Genomic DNA, 17,432 nt, shown 5'->3' on the forward strand with positions numbered 1-17,432 from the left:
TTTATAAAAATTTGAATAGCCAAGAGACGAAGCTACATGCAAACAAAACTACAAACTATAATTAATAGAGGACAAGCATAAGTTATTTCCAAAAAAGCTCATTATGAGAGATATCAAGGTTTTAAGCGTAAGAAGTTATGAATAATTTAATATCTGTACCGTCGGAATAACAGCAAGAAAACATATATTGGTTGAAATGAATTTGATTTTTACAAATTCCGTTTGAAATAAAAAATAATTGACGCTTTCTAATTCTGAGAAAAACAACAACAATTGTTCGACCATTGTTATACTAAGAAAAAATTCACTGGAGCGATAAATGGGCACCCATTTGTTGTAATTGTATGATGTCTAATGTACTAATATCCGATGCTATCTATCGTCATTCCCTATGGTCACAGTCGTTGCTGGAATTACAAAAGATTTTTTCAGACACATTTATTCAGAAAATACAGTTTTGTTAATTAGAATTTCTTGATAGTACGAAATCCTCAGCAGTTCATTGTGGTAAATCGACAAAATTCTGTGCACTTTTAAACACTGCAATACGAAATATTTTTCGCAACAGGGCGATAAATAAATCTTATAAATATTAATCGATATGGGGCCAGTTTTTTGTCTTTATAATTCGAAATTCTACCGTGTAATGTTCCTCTAATTTTCCAAATACAGTTTAGTTCCTTGCAGCCTAAAGTTTAAGGTTAAGAATTTGCTCTAGTTTTATGTTCCGCGTTCAGCCTTTTGTCAATGTGTTGTTTGCACTGATCACTTTGGATAATCATTTGGACAAAGGACTGAGTCCTCGAAAACCGCTTCTTGATTTTTTATTTTTAAAATTATGCCTAGAAATGTCGATTTTACAGTTGATCCATTTTTCATTATTTTTATGATGTTTTATAAAAAAACAATTTAATTAGGAACATTTAAAAATGCATTTTAATAATTCGATTTTTTTCCTCTTGATAATTTGAACATCTTCATAATTCGAATTATCTTAGTGATCCCTCCGTTTTGAATTATCAAGATTTGACTGTCATTGTTTTTCATTCTTGACGTTAAACAAACTACTATAAAATTTATATTTGCATTATTTATTGACAAAAATAATACTTTTGTTTAACTTGGATTAATAAGCTTCAATTAAATTAACAATTTTATCACATGCGACACTAATTTATTTGGTGGCAACTGGTCGATCGGTATCGATCACCTCTGCACTTTCGTAATAGTTCAAGTGGGTTGCACATTGTTTGGTTGGGTCAAATATATAAAATTAAGGCTAATTATAAAATTTTGTGGTACGGGTAAGTAACAAATACTTTGAGGGAATTTTTTATATATTTGTGTTGGTTTTAAGGGATATGGAAACTCAACAAAAGGTAACCAGGCAAAACAATATTATAAATTTAATAAATCTTAGTGCGTTTTATTAAAGAAGAAAGTTCTTTCGAAAAATCGTCAAGGTGGTTTTGATACACTGGCCAGTTTGTTTTGTGAAAGTCAGGAATATATATTGGACATATATTGAAACAAGTAGGCTTTTCCGTTCCGGGTTTCTTCTTGTGTTTATCTATAGGATTATTCGTTACTTTTTGTATACGTTTGACCCCCGAGGAAGCAACAATGTTACGGTTACGCATACGCTTCCTTAGTTTTGCAAATCGAAAGTGCACTTCGATAATAAATTCGCGTTTTTTTTTCTGTGTTGTTTTTACGCCCGAAGTAAATAACGATCCCCGAAAGAATAGCGTGTTGTTAGCGTTTCCGTGCTGGGACCCAGTGAGCTTTACGCATGAGCCACAACGTGTGAGATCGTAAGAACAGTGTCGGGAAAGTTTGAGCCAAGGGTACAAAAGCGGAAATGTGTATGACCAAAGGCCAACAAAGGAGCACGCAGATTAATCATCATATTACAACTGCACAACGTAAAAAAGCAAATCAAATGTCACACTTACAAACAGAAATTTAATCTGCTGGTTTATACATAATACAGCTACAATTTTATATGAAAATAAATGGATTAAAAAAAACCGTAATAGAATATATGAATACAAAGCAAATAATATGCAACCAAAGACCTACTATTTTATGTGCAGGAACATATGCAATTTTAGGTCAACGATAAAGGACCTAATACCACCAATAAGAGGATATTCGTCCATTTTTGAAAAAAAAAGGCAAGGAAAAGCCTTTCATAAATTACACTAAGAAAAATAACCAACGATGCCTATGTTCGATCAAAGCAGCTATTTGGTGACTTTTTTATATTATTATAACAATTATTTTCTTTGTACGCTGAATCTGTCAACCAACCTGTCATAAATGTTAGGTTAGAACCGTTTGAATTACATATTCAAGCCAACAACAACGTAAAAGGGTTTACAATAATGCTTACGGCTCGTTAAATCTCAAATTTATTTCAAAGGTTGAAGCCACTTAGATGAAACCCAAATTGTGAGTGTTTTGCCCGTCTTATTGTACATTTCTCTCAAGTTTCTTTTGACACATACTAATTTAACTATTTAACCGGTGCTACAGTGAAAAATTATGGACTCAATTTAGACTTAAATAATAAATAAAAAGGAGTTGTCCAAATTAATAAAATGAAACATTCATTTCCTCCTAAATGTAATTAGTGCTCACACAAAAACAACTTGATCCGGCACAAATTAAATGAACACGTATAACAATTTGGGCAAAACATTAAAAGGAAAACAATATTCTGGGGCAATGAAGGCTAAATTAAACACACCTTAATTAAAACAGAAGTATTTATAGTATTTCTTTGTCTCACCACGTTTATCGTGCAATGAAAATAATAATCAGATGTTTTATATAATAACAAATGTGAATATTAATAATAAGGAAGAAGAAATACGCTTGAATGTCTATGTTATGAAAATATGCATACAAACTCTCACATACTTTTCCCAACCGGCAAACGATGAAAAACAGTAAAGATTTACCTATTATATTAAAAATTAATTTTTTATTGTCTATCAGGCATTAAATTTAAAAACTGTGTCAAACATTTCGGTAAAAATCTAAAAAGACACGTGTAGCTTGAGGTTAAATACTACCAGAGGTCTACAAACCGCTCCCAACAGGCTTGCAAAAAAAGCTTTTTAGCCCTTTTAGTTAATAATTAACTCATTTCCCTCTAAACATATTTCAGATATAAAACTTTTTTTGTACAAAAAATGTAAAACAAAGCACGTCGCTCAACGGTAACGTATTGTTTCACCGAGGCTTCAGAAGTAAAAAAAAAAAAGTTTTTGATCAATAAAATCCCATCTTCCGGGTCGCTGGTAGGGGAAAAATAAATATATGCACAGGTATTTGTCTATGAAATACAAGTTTTAAATAATTATATAATGGAAATTACTTGTAAATTATATAATGTGTAGTTTTACATTTTTTTTATCCAGCTTGTAATTCATTGAATTGTAGGCTGATAATATATATTAATATAAATTAATACATGCATAAAATATATAATTAGTATATTAAATTTTAGGGTATGTAAAGAAGCAAGGAGACACTAAATCCTCTCTGATTACGTCAGTTACCTACGTAGACGTTGAGATATTTCTTCACGTGTTTGAAAATTAATCTCATGTCTTGTTCCCAAGTTATGTAAGTCTAGAGTAGAGAAAAAAAGGTCTTTTGGTCACGATAAACACTTCTCAACGAAATGGACAAAAAAATGAAAATAAACTTTGATACCGTTTTGATCAAGGTTGCGATTTTTCTTTCTATTATAATTAATTTTATCGAATTTATGTTTTTCTCATTCGTGTGACACACATGGGCAAAGTGTTTTCGTTCCGAGGATAAACATTTTAAAATGTTCCAGTTCAACGATCCTATCCTCCCCCACGTACACAAACAGCCGAAAGTAAATAAAGTGGAACAAACGGAAGTCTCCTAAGCACGGGGCAAACACGGAAGCCGACCTGATATCAACTCAAGCATGATGTTGCACATAATTTGAGGGCGGGTTGAGCCGAGTGACACAAAGGTCTCCACTGACGTCATCTTGTCCCAAATGAGTAGTTAAATGGCTGAAACACTCTGAACAGGGCGCATGACTGATTTAAACGGCTCTTAAAGCCGATCAGCATATCTGTACATTGTAACAAAGCATTTAGCAAATAACTTTTCACTTTTTACTTACGCAATGTCAAAAGTTTCTACGTTTTTACACGGTATTTTCCTCCATTGACAATTTCAGTTAAAGTTTTTTTTTACAAAAATAAACATGAGTAAGGAAACGTTTGTTCATGCAATAAAAACTTCACGGAAGTTCAAAATTGCGGTTAACCCTGATAAAACGTGCCAAACTTTTGTACAGTAAAGTTATAGTTAGTTGGCCGTTTAAGAAAATCCCATTAAAGAGACTTCAACCTTGCGAGTAATGTAGTAGGCAAGAAAGTAAGATCGGTTACCAGTTGGATGATGTGGTTAAGCTCTGGCCTCCGAGGGAATTACAGATACAATTTGTACTTCAAAACCCTACGGTTTTTAATTAGCTTGAACATTTAAAAACTTTCGTTTTTCCATTTAAAAAACGCAGAAAGAGCTGTCCGACCGCAGAAACTTGTTGTAATGGATTGAAAACTTGTCCACCAAAGTTTCAATCATTAGTGCTGATTTGTTACAACTATGTTTATTGTAGTTATTTTTAAGTCCAGAGATCTTTGGTGCTTTAAAAAACCCCGCTCTAAATTTCCTCTGTGTAAAATCCACTCTTCTTTGGAAACTTCCTCTTCGCTAATTACTTTGTACGTGTTGTTTTCTTTTCAAAGTGAAGAGACTTATGATTTTCATTACTTCCTACCTGCTGTGCTAGAATTGTTTTAAAATTATTACTCTTTCTACCCTATTCTATGACCAAACCAAAGAAAATCCTTTTTTAAGAATTTAAGTTTCTTTCTTTATTCCTCTTTCCTAAAGGTTTTTTACTTGTTATTGCAGGTTCAACTTATAGTGATGTGGTGTAGTTTTATTTTTTTATGTAAATACTTTTTGATCTTTTCAAATCGCGATTATAAGATGTTCTTTTCTCCTTGTACATTTATAAAGTTTCATTTTTCATCATACACATCAGTGACTTTAATAATTTATGCTCCGATGGATGTGAGAGCTGCACTTTCTTTTTTAAGTTTGTCAGTACATTTATTTCCTTAAACTCCCGAACATTAGGATTCATTTTATTTTGTTCCTATCCATTAAAGACCTGCTAAGACTGTGTGATAACTTTGCTATACAATATATAACAAAACCTTGCTCGAATATATTACTACTTAGCCCTGCTGTAAACTAGGTTTAAACTTCCTTCCAGCACTTTGAACTGATGAAATGGCCCTTTTCTTCCGCCTTGTGGGTGGTAAATGCTAAAAGAACTTGGCAAGGTTGAAAGGTTGTTCACTCATGAGTGTTTACTGTTATAACTCGCACAAAGCATATCAAACAAAGCCAGCTTTATAGAATACATTATACCTTTTCTGGACCATAAACTACCTTTATTGGCCTTGTGTAGCACAGTTCTTCGTACTTTTTGTACATTAAATTTATGTATAATCCATGATTTGAGTCATTATTGGTTTGGATAATGCGATTTTTCTGTTATTTTTTAAGAAAAAAGTGTCTGGGGGACGAGCGGAGTTTGTGCAGCAAAAATTGTCATGTGAGGAAAGATTTTCTTCTCAAACCTTCTTTAACCATCCCTAATTTTCTTCTTGGATAATTCATTAATTGATTTTGTAAAAGCGGTAGTTATTGTGTGGTGGACAAAATACATAACCTCTTCGGAAAAGGTCTTATTATATTTGTGATGAGCAGCTTTTAGAGCGGTGTTGGAATGGTAATAGAATGAAATACCACTTGAAAGCAGTATTAACCAGAAATTGACAGCGAAGACGAAGATGCTTTGACTAATGATGATTAACAACTTTCAAATTAAAACTCAACCAAATTCTGAATGAAAATAACGATAGAAACCTGTTTCGGAAAAGGATGATGTAATCATTTTAATGACACTGACATTGAGAAAAAGAACAAGCAAAACTCCACAAAGAAATGGCATTAGTGCTCTTCCACAAGAGGGGGTGCCCGATCATATGAAACTGAATTATCCGTCTTTAGATTATTGACGATGAAAATATGATGATATTAGCTCATACTTCCACGTAATGAAGAAATCAGACGAGACAGGACAAAAACCTGGCTTCAGAGACTCACGGATGGCACAGAGATAAATTGTGATTTTTATACGGCAGTACATGATTTGAACATACAAGTTTCTTTCTACGACCTATGACATGGAATTTGGGGGAAGCACCAATAAGCCCTCTAAATTTGTTGATTATTTTTTTGACGTCTGTCCGATATGACGCCAAGGTCGTAAACAAGTAGCCACTCAGACCCCGGTGAGGGTCGGCGTCTCTAGGACTGTTAAGTTGGGAATTGTTATTAAAGAAAAAATTCGTATTTATTTTTTTAAATTATACAGCACAATCAAATTATAACTGAAATTTTAATTTTCAACTTTGCGTCTCTAGGACTCAAGTTGGGAATTGTTATTAAAGAAAAAATTCGTATTTATTTTTTGAAATTATACAGCACAATCAAATTATAACTGAAATTTTAATTTTCAACTTTGCGTCTTTAGGACTCAAGTTGGGAACGATATGTTATTAAAGAAAAAAATGCCAATTTATTTTTTTTTAAATTATACAGCACAATCAAATTATACCTGAAATTTTAATTTTCAACTTTGCGTCTCTAGGACTCAAGTGGGAACGATGTGTTATTAAAGAAAAAAATGCCTATTTAATTTTTTTTAATTATACAGCACAATCAAATTGTAATTGAAATTTTAATATTCAACTTTGCGTCTTTAGGACTCAAGTTGGGAACGATGTGTTATTAAAGAAAAAAATGCCTATTTAATTTTTTAAATTATACAGCAGAATCAAATTATAACTGAAATTTTAATTTTCAACTTTAACAAGTTTCAATTCATTTCCATTCTAATTTTCATGTCGAAAACCACAGAAACTACATTTTTCAAATCTAAAGGGTCATTTGTAAATCGTGTAGTAAACACGCATGACATAAAAACAGCCTTAACTTTTAAATATTAGAAAATTCCATTAAACCTTGCGTAAACAATAAACAAACAACTCATTAGGTAATTTGTACATATCAACTCATTAGGTAATTTGTACATATCAGCGATAAAAGTTTTTCTGAACCTTGGAAGACCGAAATCACATGTATAAATAGTATATCTGGTCAAATCCTTGTTAAACTTGGATTGCGTATTTTTCTGGCAATGTTTCCAAGATTTTCGGTATGATGTCAAAACTATAACGTACTGAATAATCACTACTGAAATTATGAACTCTGGTTTTTCAAGATTGGTTTATGGTCATCGATGAACCTCTGACAGACCAGTTAGTGATCACAAGTTCACCGACATTAACACACCAACTAGCAAAAAATCTATAGAATTGAGCTGACATGTTGTACTGCTGCAATATATAAACGTAATAATGTACAATTTTAATCTCTGTGTATAGATTTGTAATATAGTTAATGAGAACCAAAACCAAGGAGTATCATATGAGATTATGGTGATAGTCAAAGGTAATGAATAAAGGTAATTTATATTTAAACCTTGCTTATTTGACGAAAAGTCTTTTCTTGTTAAGATTCATTTTCCTAAACTAATGTATGGGACAGTACATAAATAAATATTTCATTGTAACCGTTTTTTTCACAAAGCTTTGCCCATAAATTGTGTTTATCTAATCATTTTTAATAATGTAGATAAATGGAACTACACCATTATCTTCAAAATTTTGAAATAAATTTAGGCGTGATGTTAATAAGCAGTAATTTTGTTAGGTACATTATGATGAGACTTAACTTTGAAAAGTTCTGTCATGAATTATTAAACCTAAAAAAATATTATGGCACCCTTGTCTTTTAGGACAGTTACCTTTATGCAAATAGGAAATGGACGAAGGTATGACTATATCACTGATTATCATAATTGACTACTTAACCCGTGATATTTCGGAGTGTGTACTTTACAAAGCCGATCAATAAATTTTATCCGCTTGTTTTCTACGGTGGACGAGATGAGATGAGGGAATACGAAACTGTAATTGCCAAACGACCCCGATGGGAAAGTGGTTAACGATTTACGTTAACCATGTCCAATAAAGCAACGACCTTCTTCCCCAAGCCAGGAACTTCCCCATTCCGCGCTTTCCTTCCAGTTCTTTTACTGTTATCCATGCTTCTTTCGCACGTGGTTTTTATTTTTTCCTTAAAATGACTTGATTGCTGTGTTACTCAATGTTGCCCTCCAGAAAATCCTGTCATTTGATACTGCTAACGTTATAACGTAAACATCCCCCCAACGACATTGCCAGAATAAAGTATCGATATTTTTTTAAAAATATATTTTTCATTTCTCTGGCACTCTTACAGACACTCTCAAAACTGCTGTTACAAAAACGATGACATGAAAATTTATTATCATACTTTACTTAATTAGAATAAATTTGTATTAAAAACCATTTACACACAAATCTACCTACATTCACAAATAAAAGTCTTAAAAAATAAAAAATAAAATGTAAAATAAAATCAACTTACACAATAAAAATGATGGATAAAATTGAAGAATCTACATATGTAATTTCACGTAAAATTCAAACCAGCAATGGTTATGTAGTGCGTCATGGCATTTTGAACAGAAAAAAACCTCGTTCTTTCATGTTAATATTTACACCGGTTTTGGCGACATTCCATTTTATGTGGGTTGTATAATTGTGACATGTTCAGTAATATTTCTTCAACCTTAGGGACATTTGAAATAATTAAACCATACTTGCAGTTGTATGTGCATGACAGATCCCCAAAACTCTTAAGTTCGTAAACTCCGAAAGTTAACTCTATTCTTTTATACTTTTTACGAGCCATTCACTCCAGCAGGCTGGCTTCAATCCAAAATAAATTGACATAAAAAAATTTACTCTGGAAAACACATATTAGAATATACTTTTTGGCACAATTATTAAAATAGTTGACATGTTACTATCACAACAAGCCTTTTCTATTACCTAAACATGCTTGTTTACGAATCTCATTATTATTCTTCTAATGGCCAGTGGGTTTACAATTACAATGGTTGACACCAAAGGGTATTTTGTTTATTGTTTGATAATACATTCAAAACGTTAAAAATGTAGACGAAAAATGGCGTAAATAACATCCTTTTCTACTCATTTTTGGGCCAGAAAGACGACTGAGAACGAGGAAAAAGAAAGAAATATTACTAGTTCAGATTCTTCTAGAAATCCTGCTTTGTTCCGTTAGAACAAGGGTCTATATTGAAATAATAGACAGGAAGCGGATCTCGTGATGTCTTTTGTTTATTTTTTGAGCGTAACTTTTAAGCGTGTATCCCACAGGTGCCTATGGTGGGTAGATCAGTAACTAGATAAAGTGAGAGAGTAAAAGAGAGGAGAGGGAGAAAGAGAAATAAAGAGAAAGAGAGACTGGGAAAGAAAAAGAAGTAAAGAGATAGAGAGAGAAAGGAAAAAGAGAGAGAGAGAGAGAGTGAGAAAGAGAGAAAGCGTGAATAAGTGAGAAACCCATAGTTTTAGAAATGTGTAAGGATAAAATGAGACGGAAGTGTATAGCAAGATAGAAAGAAAGAAAAAATAGATGAGATAAAGACAGAGAGAAATGGGCAGAGTGTAAGAAAAACATAACTTTTTTTAATTGTTCCATCAAAATTGTGGGTTTTTTAGAATGTTCGATTTTATGAGGAAATTTAAATAAACAAATTATAATACATTTTTTAATCGGACATAAAAGCCTTGAAGAAGTTAATACAACACCCAATTTCGCTTTGATCTTGTATTAGTAACGATTTTGTTCTTAGCAATTATTCAATGGGGCGTCGGAGTAAATTTGTAAATTTTCGCAACTGCTTAAGCGTTGACTCGACGCTCATCATTGTAAAGGAAACGTCCCAGGTTCGAATCCATCGGCCCTGCATTCCAACCCGACTTGCTTACAAACTGTTTTTTTTTTTAAAAACACCGGCTCACCGGGGGTTGATATAACCTTTGCCCTTTGAGAAATCTCGTAAAAAATATTCAATTCAAAAATCTTTCATTTGTAGAAATTACATTTGTTTTCTTTTTTAATTTTACGTGATTGAACGTAAAATACATAATAGGTCTATAATAGGTAACTATCTTTAATTCATAAGTGTGTAGTCTTAAAAAAATTTCCAGGTCTGTGTTTGTTTTGATGGAAAGTGATATAACAACAATCTGTTCTGAATAATTGTAACGACTACTTAATTTTGTTTATACCTGTTATGGTAGTAAAGTATTAATAATTTTTATATATGACAATAATTTATGATAGGAAAACTTACTTTTGCACTTTTGTCTTTTAAATTGTTCTTTTGTATACTAGGACGTTTTTCGAGCTTGCTTGTATTTTTTTATGGAACTCAATCATCAATGAACCCTTTAGTTCCCATTGTTTATTGAGTTTAGTAGTTCCATAAACAGTTGCAATTAAGGCTTCATTCAACCTTTGAAAAATCAGGGCGATCAAAACATTAAACAATTGATATCTTCAATACTTCGTTTAATTACTCATTAGTTTATTGTAAATTTTAGTTGAATTTTATTTAAAGGCATATTTCTTAAGATTTACGCTGTCGTAAGATTTTTTAACTTTTCTGGGTACCCTTGAATGTTGAGGTTTGAATTATTACTACATACACTTGGGTAAAAATAACAACTTTCTATAGAAAATTTGTCATTTTGGTTTAAAGTCTGTGTAAAATATTTAATCGATAACTGTAGTTTCATTGGGTCTTGAGTTTTAAATTTTTTACAGTTTAGAAAACAAAATCCTGCTTGTTCGACTGCAATGGGCTTGTGGCAGAATGCAATTAAAACTACTTTTTTGAAAGGTACATCGAATAATTTGTATCACTAAACCTTCGAAAGAAAACTGGAAAAAAAGACAAGATTTTCCGCCCCATTGATCCCGAAATGTCAAAAAAACACCATGAAATCTTCAACACTTCATTAATTACTCATTAGTATATTGTAAATTTTAGTTAAGCTTTATTTAAAGGATTCTTTTATGTTTAGAGGTCTATTTGACCAAATTACTTCTTACAATTAATTATTCTTTTTATGTAAGTTCTTTAAAGTCAATTTAAAGGCTTATTTCTTAAGATTTTATTAAGTATCTTAATATTGCTCGTATATTTCGTATAAGTAGTATATTTTCTTACCTTTTCTGAATCTTCTGAATGTTGAGGTTGAGAATTTTTTCTATATACTCTGTGGTAGAAATAAAAATTAAATTTGTTATTTCTTTCCATTCACAGTTTTCGTGGTCCGCTTGACCAATTAATATCTTTCAATTATTTAATTCAATTATAATGTTTTATCTCAACTAAAAACCTTAATTAATTGTTATTTCTAGCAAAGTGTATGTAGTAATAAGTGGAAAATTTGCCATTTTGGTCTAAAGTCTATGTAAAATACTTAATAGGTAATAAATTTGGTTTCTTTGGGTCTTGAGTTTTAAATTTCATTGCTCATAGGTTTTCAAATTACCACTTTTTACCAGTTTACAAACCAGGCTTGTGGAAAAATGTAATTATGAAATTATGAATACTTTTTCTGAATGGTACATCGAATAATTTGTATCACTAAACCTTCGAAAGATAACTGTGGAAAAAAAGACAAGATTTTCCGCCCCATTGATCCGCTAAAAAAACACCATAACATCTTAAATACTTCATTAATTACTCATTAGTATATTGTAAATTTTAGTTGAATTTTATTTAAGGGATCCATTTATGTTTAGTGGACAATTTACCAAATTACTTCTTTCAATTAATAATTCTTTTTATGTAAGGTCTTGGCTAATTTAAAGGCTTATTTCTTAAGATTTTACGCGGTCGTAAATTTTCTTATCTTTTCTGAATCTTCGTGATTGTTGAGGTTTGAATTATTACTACTATACCTTGGTAGATGAAAGTGAAAATTGTTATTTCTAGCAAAGTGTATGTGGTAATAAGTGTAAAATTTGTCATTTTCGTCTAAAGTCTATTTGAAATACTTAGTAGGTAGCAACTGTGGTTTCATTGGGTCTTGTATTTTAAATTTCATTGCTCAAAGTTTTTCTAATTACCTATTTTTACAGTTTAAAAAATAAAATTCTGCTTGTTCCACTGCAACGGGTTGAGGCAGAATGCAATTACGACTACTTTTTCTGAATGGTACATCGAATAATTTGTATCACTAAACCTCCGAAAGATAACTGTGGAGAAAAGACAAGATTTTCCGCCCCATTGATCCCGCAATGCCATAAAACACCATGACAACTTCAAAACTTCATTTATTATTAGTTTATTGTAAATTTTAGTTGAATTTTATTTAAAGGATCCATTTAAGTTTAGTGGACAATTGACCAAAATATTTCTTTCAATTAATTATTCTTTTTATGTAAGGTCTTGGCTAATTTAAAGGCTTTTTCTTAAGATTTTACGAGGTCGTAAATTTTCTTATCTTTTCTGAATCTTCGTGACTGTTGAGGTTTGAATTATTACTATATACACTTTGGTAGAAATAAAAATGAAAATTGTTATTTCTAGTAAAGTGTATGTAGTAATAAGTGGAAAATTTGTCATTTTGGTCTAAAGTCTATGTAAAATACTTAATAGGTAGCAACTGTGGTTTCATTGGGTCTTGAATTTTAAATTTCATTGCTCATAGTTTTTCAAATTACCAATTTTTACCAGTTTAGAAAACAAAATTCGGCTTGTGGCAGAATGCGATTACGAATACTTTTTCTGAATGGTACATCGAATAATTTGTATCACTAAACTGATATCAAAAGATCACTGTGAAAAAAAAGAAAATATTTTCCGCCCCATTGATCCTGCAACGCCAAAAAACACAATTTTTTTCTCGGAAAATGAACATGTTTAACGCGTGGCCCTTTTCACCTATTCCACGTTTTGCCAATTATTTATAAATCTTATTAGGTTTTTCGAGACATCTGTAACAAATGATCATCACTGAGGGGACTCGAGCAATTTAAACGGTCGTTATCCATCACAGTCCTAACGCACTGTCAGGAAGAAGAATCGGCAAATTAATTTCGAAAAATAAATACTACGTTGTAATTTTTCTGAATGTGTGTTTAATGTTTGGAAGCAATGTGTAAGCAAATAAGATAATTTTTAATGCGATGAAAAACAGCCGCATTGCTTATCGCTGATAACGATCAAATATGGTATATAAGACACAAGGAGTTATATTTTTAAAAAAACTGTCAGTCTGTTTTAATAAGCACACTACTCGTGCGTGTTTAAATTACAAGAAAATTATATAGTGATATGGTACCGAGGTTTAAGATCTTAGCAAAATTTTGCTTTAAAGCTTTACTTTTTATGGACTTACTGAAATATGAACATTTTGTTGGATAAAAATTTCTTTTGTTAGGATCAAGTCGAACGGAATGGATTTTCGATTGAAAAAAGTCAAATTTGACTTACTTCAGTCTTGGTGATACGGTGCTTGGCCAGTTTGACGACGGCGAAATTCCCCTTGCCGATAGTCCTTTCAATGTCGTAGAAACCGACACGTATCGGTGCCTTGTGTCTTTCCGTCATCCCGACTACCATCCTCAACCCATCCCCACACGGTACACACTCCGTCTCCGGATTCTGACTGAACGGGTACCGCGGCCCCCACCCGGCGAAACCGCCCCTTCTTCCAGTCGGCCGCCCCTCCCGTTTGCGCGCCTGCTCTCCCTCTGCCTCCTCGCACGACGCGCTTTAAAATCAATCCGGTAATAACACCTGACGTTGTCTAGCAACCCTCAAATTGACGATTTGGGAAAAATAAGTCTTGTAATGATCGGTAATTTAGGAGGAGATTTGGATTTTTCCTCGATATATCAGGGGACTGCAAACTTTCTTAAAAGAGGGCAAAATCGTAAACAAAATCGGTTCAGTTGAACCTTGAATAGGTACGTTATTTACTCACGCAGAAGCAAAATAAAGAGGACACCCTTAATATTTTTGATTATCTCTTAGACAATCCTCCATTGATAATCACAACAATATTTGATCTCTTTTAAAGGATTAGAGGTAAATAAAGCACCGATGAAATCTCCCATGTGTGTTGAAGAAAACGACATCACCTACATATACAAATACGTTAACATCATACTAGAACTAGAAACCAACAACAACAAAATAAACTACATAGATACTAACAAATCTGAACTTCAAAAAATATAGAATTCAAGGTAAAAATAGAAAAGAACAGCAATATAAAATTCATAGACCTAACAAACACTAATTAATATCAGTAAAATTCGACATATACAAAAACCCAGCAGGGACCGACATCATCACTCTAATCGACACAAAATGACAGTGCAAAAATACAGAAAAATATAGACTAAACAAAAAACACCACTGAGTAAAGAGAAATAGGAATTGAACTAAAAATGATAAGAAAAATACAGTATACAATAACGACTACAGCTCAAACACAATGAACCAAAGCAACAACAAATTGCATTTACAAAAACAAAACCACAAAATCATCCACGAAGTGGACCACATTCACTTACATAAGTAAAGAAACGTAGAAACTAACAAAAATGTAATTAACAATTTGTTATAGCTTTTTTTGTTATTTTAAACTGCAAGTATTGTGTCAATTAAATATTATTTAAGAAATTAGGCATAAATAACAGCTTTGAAGTCTTCAAACACAACGGGAAAAATACTAAGAAAAAATATTGAGAAAACCAACACACTTGAAAAAAATATTGTAGCAAGGAATATATACGCCATAACTTCACTAGTTTTCGTGGTCCGCTTGACCAATGAATATCTTTCAATTAATTAAGGTTTTTAGTTGAGATAAAAAACGTCAGTGTCACGAGCGGGATTCGAACCCACGACCTTTGGCTAGATAGGCCGCTGCTCTACCACTTGAGCTATCCTGACTTCGATCCGCTCGGACACTAACTTCCCATCTCAACCCCACCTTTTGAATTTTCCCTCCTTTTTGTCATTTTTCATACACTATAACAAGCGAATGCTGAGACAAATACATCGGACAGGCAGGTTGAAAATAAAACCCAGATACAAAGAATATCGACAAACAAATACACGTAGAGGCCCAAAAAAAGAGGCACTTAAAATAACTCTTTTTATTTAAATAATGTTTTCGATGAAAAGGTAAAGACTTTAATTCAACCGTCACTGGAAAATCCAGCCTTAAAACCGGGGTCTTATTAGGAGAAATTTTGTAAAATTGACTTGTCAATCGAAGGCGGTACTGACGCTGCCAACCGATAAATTGGTTGTTCGGCTTAATTATTATGGATGTTTTTTTTTCTGGAGGAAAACTCTCTCTTTATGCTGTTAAACTCTTGTTATGTACTCTGATAGATTGTAAAAAAGATTTAAAATTCAATCTTCTTTGGACGCTTATGATTAGCTTGAAAATTGGACCGTCGTGACACAGTCGAAGGCATTCCCTTCAACTATTAAAATCAAACCAGTATGTCTTTTCAAGTTAAAGTTGTGAGCTTTATTGGTTTGGCAGGAAAGTAATGTCGTTTGTCAATTATAGGATTAGCTAGTCCATATTTATATTTTTCCTATATATCGTAATTTTAGTGAACTTTGTGCAGCAGATAATAAAGAATGTAATAATAGTTGAGACTAAGATTATTTTTAGGCTCTGAATATGACGGGTAATTTCGGTGCACGGTGTAATTTTGTTTGTGTGACAATGTGATCTTGTAATTTACTGTGAACACATTTTTTAATAGGTTATGTTGGATGAAAAAACAGTTCACATATGAATATTTCTATCAAGTGAGTTATTGTCTACAAAAGAAATAGCAGCAACAATTAGTCATAAAATCTTTTACTGAAAACTTTGTAATCATTAAATAATAGAATATTTGGCCGATCCGTAAACTTGGCACCCGTACACCCGTATAGGTTAGAGTATGTATATATATCGAAGTTTTGATTTTAATGGTAATTTTGATCGTCTGTTCAGTAGGTAGTAAAGAATTTTAAATCGTTTGTTAAGTGTGTTTTTAATAGTGTGTGCTGATCAAATGGAAGTCCCTAAATAGGTATCTTTGTCGGGTTGAGGAACACGTTCATTGTATAAGTCTATCGGCGGAGTGTAAAGAAGAAAAGTTGTGTCTGAAGAGTTAAACTTTATTTTCCAACAATTCTTACATTGCTGACATTTGTATGGGGAACTTATCTGGGATTTGTGTACAACAGCGGAACGATTACCCCTGATGCATACCAGGAAGCACTTCCTTCATTTAAGAAAATCTATGTTCTTTCTATGCCCCCAGGTTTACTCCGGAACATTTCTCATTGAGGTGAGATTATACAATCAGTTAGTAGGGCATGGGTAAAAATAATTTTAATTAGTATGATTGCGTATACTTGCCTGATGATAGTGAATACCTCATGCCATACTTACCTGAAAAATATGTAAAACGCTCCGGTTGCTTACAGTTTCTGTTCGAGACATGAGGTAATGTAATCGTAACTGTCAAGTCGATGAGTAGTGGAATGATGACCTAGAAAGCCAAACTGATGGTCTGGTAAAATGTTGTTGGAAGTAAATATAGAAATTTTGTGAATTAATTTTTGAATAATTTGGAAGGAACCGGTAACAAATTAATAGGTCGATAAGATGATGGGGTGTTTAAATGTTTATTTGACTTCAGTTTAATATAAGAAAGTGTCCATTGTATGGGAAAGTGTGTAGTTCGTAATTCAATTAATTAAGGTTTTTAGTTGTGATAAAAAGTCAGTGTCACGAACGGGATTTGAACCCACGATCTTCGGCTAGATACGCCGCTGCTCTACCACTTGAGCTATCGTGACCTCGATCCACTCGGACACTAACTTCCCATCTCAACCCCTTTTTCATATCTTGAATTTTTGATGGGAAGTTAGTGTCCGAGTGGATCGAGGTCACGATAGCTCAAGTGGTAGAGCAGCGGCGTACTAGCCGAAGATCGTGGGTTCGAATCCCACTCGTGACACTGACTTTTTAATCTCAACTAAAAACCTTAATTAATTGAAAAATATTAATTGGTCAAGCGGACCACGAAAACCAATGAATTTAGTAGTTCGTCATGTTGTATTAAATATATAAGTCAGAAATACGATTTTTTTGGAAGTTCTTGGATACTTCAGCTGTTAGCAAATCCACTAGACTAGATAATTTTTTTATGAAGCTGTCGTAATTTTTGTGATACTTATGTTGAAGTTATTGGTTTAGGTGACAGATCTA

The 17,432-nt window shown here is 32.5% G+C and overlaps 1 protein-coding gene across 1 annotated transcript in view; it reads right to left on the bottom strand.

Moving 5' to 3' along the window:
- The window catches only part of LOC106668994 (serine/threonine-protein kinase SIK2), a 157,976-nt gene extending 144,166 nt beyond the window's left edge, over positions 1–13,810 (bottom strand). The window contains exon 1 of the mRNA XM_014398225.2: positions 13,628–13,810. Within this exon, the coding sequence (XP_014253711.1) occupies positions 13,628–13,756 (129 nt within the window). The 5' untranslated portion in view covers positions 13,757–13,810. The remainder of the gene's footprint in view (positions 1–13,627) is intronic.
- Between the last annotated feature and the right edge of the window lie 3,622 nt (positions 13,811–17,432).

This window comes from Cimex lectularius, unplaced genomic scaffold (assembly GCF_000648675.2).
Source record: "Cimex lectularius strain Harlan isolate CLEC.00 unplaced genomic scaffold, Clec_2.1 scaffold249, whole genome shotgun sequence".
NCBI lineage: Eukaryota > Metazoa > Arthropoda > Insecta > Hemiptera > Cimicidae > Cimex > Cimex lectularius.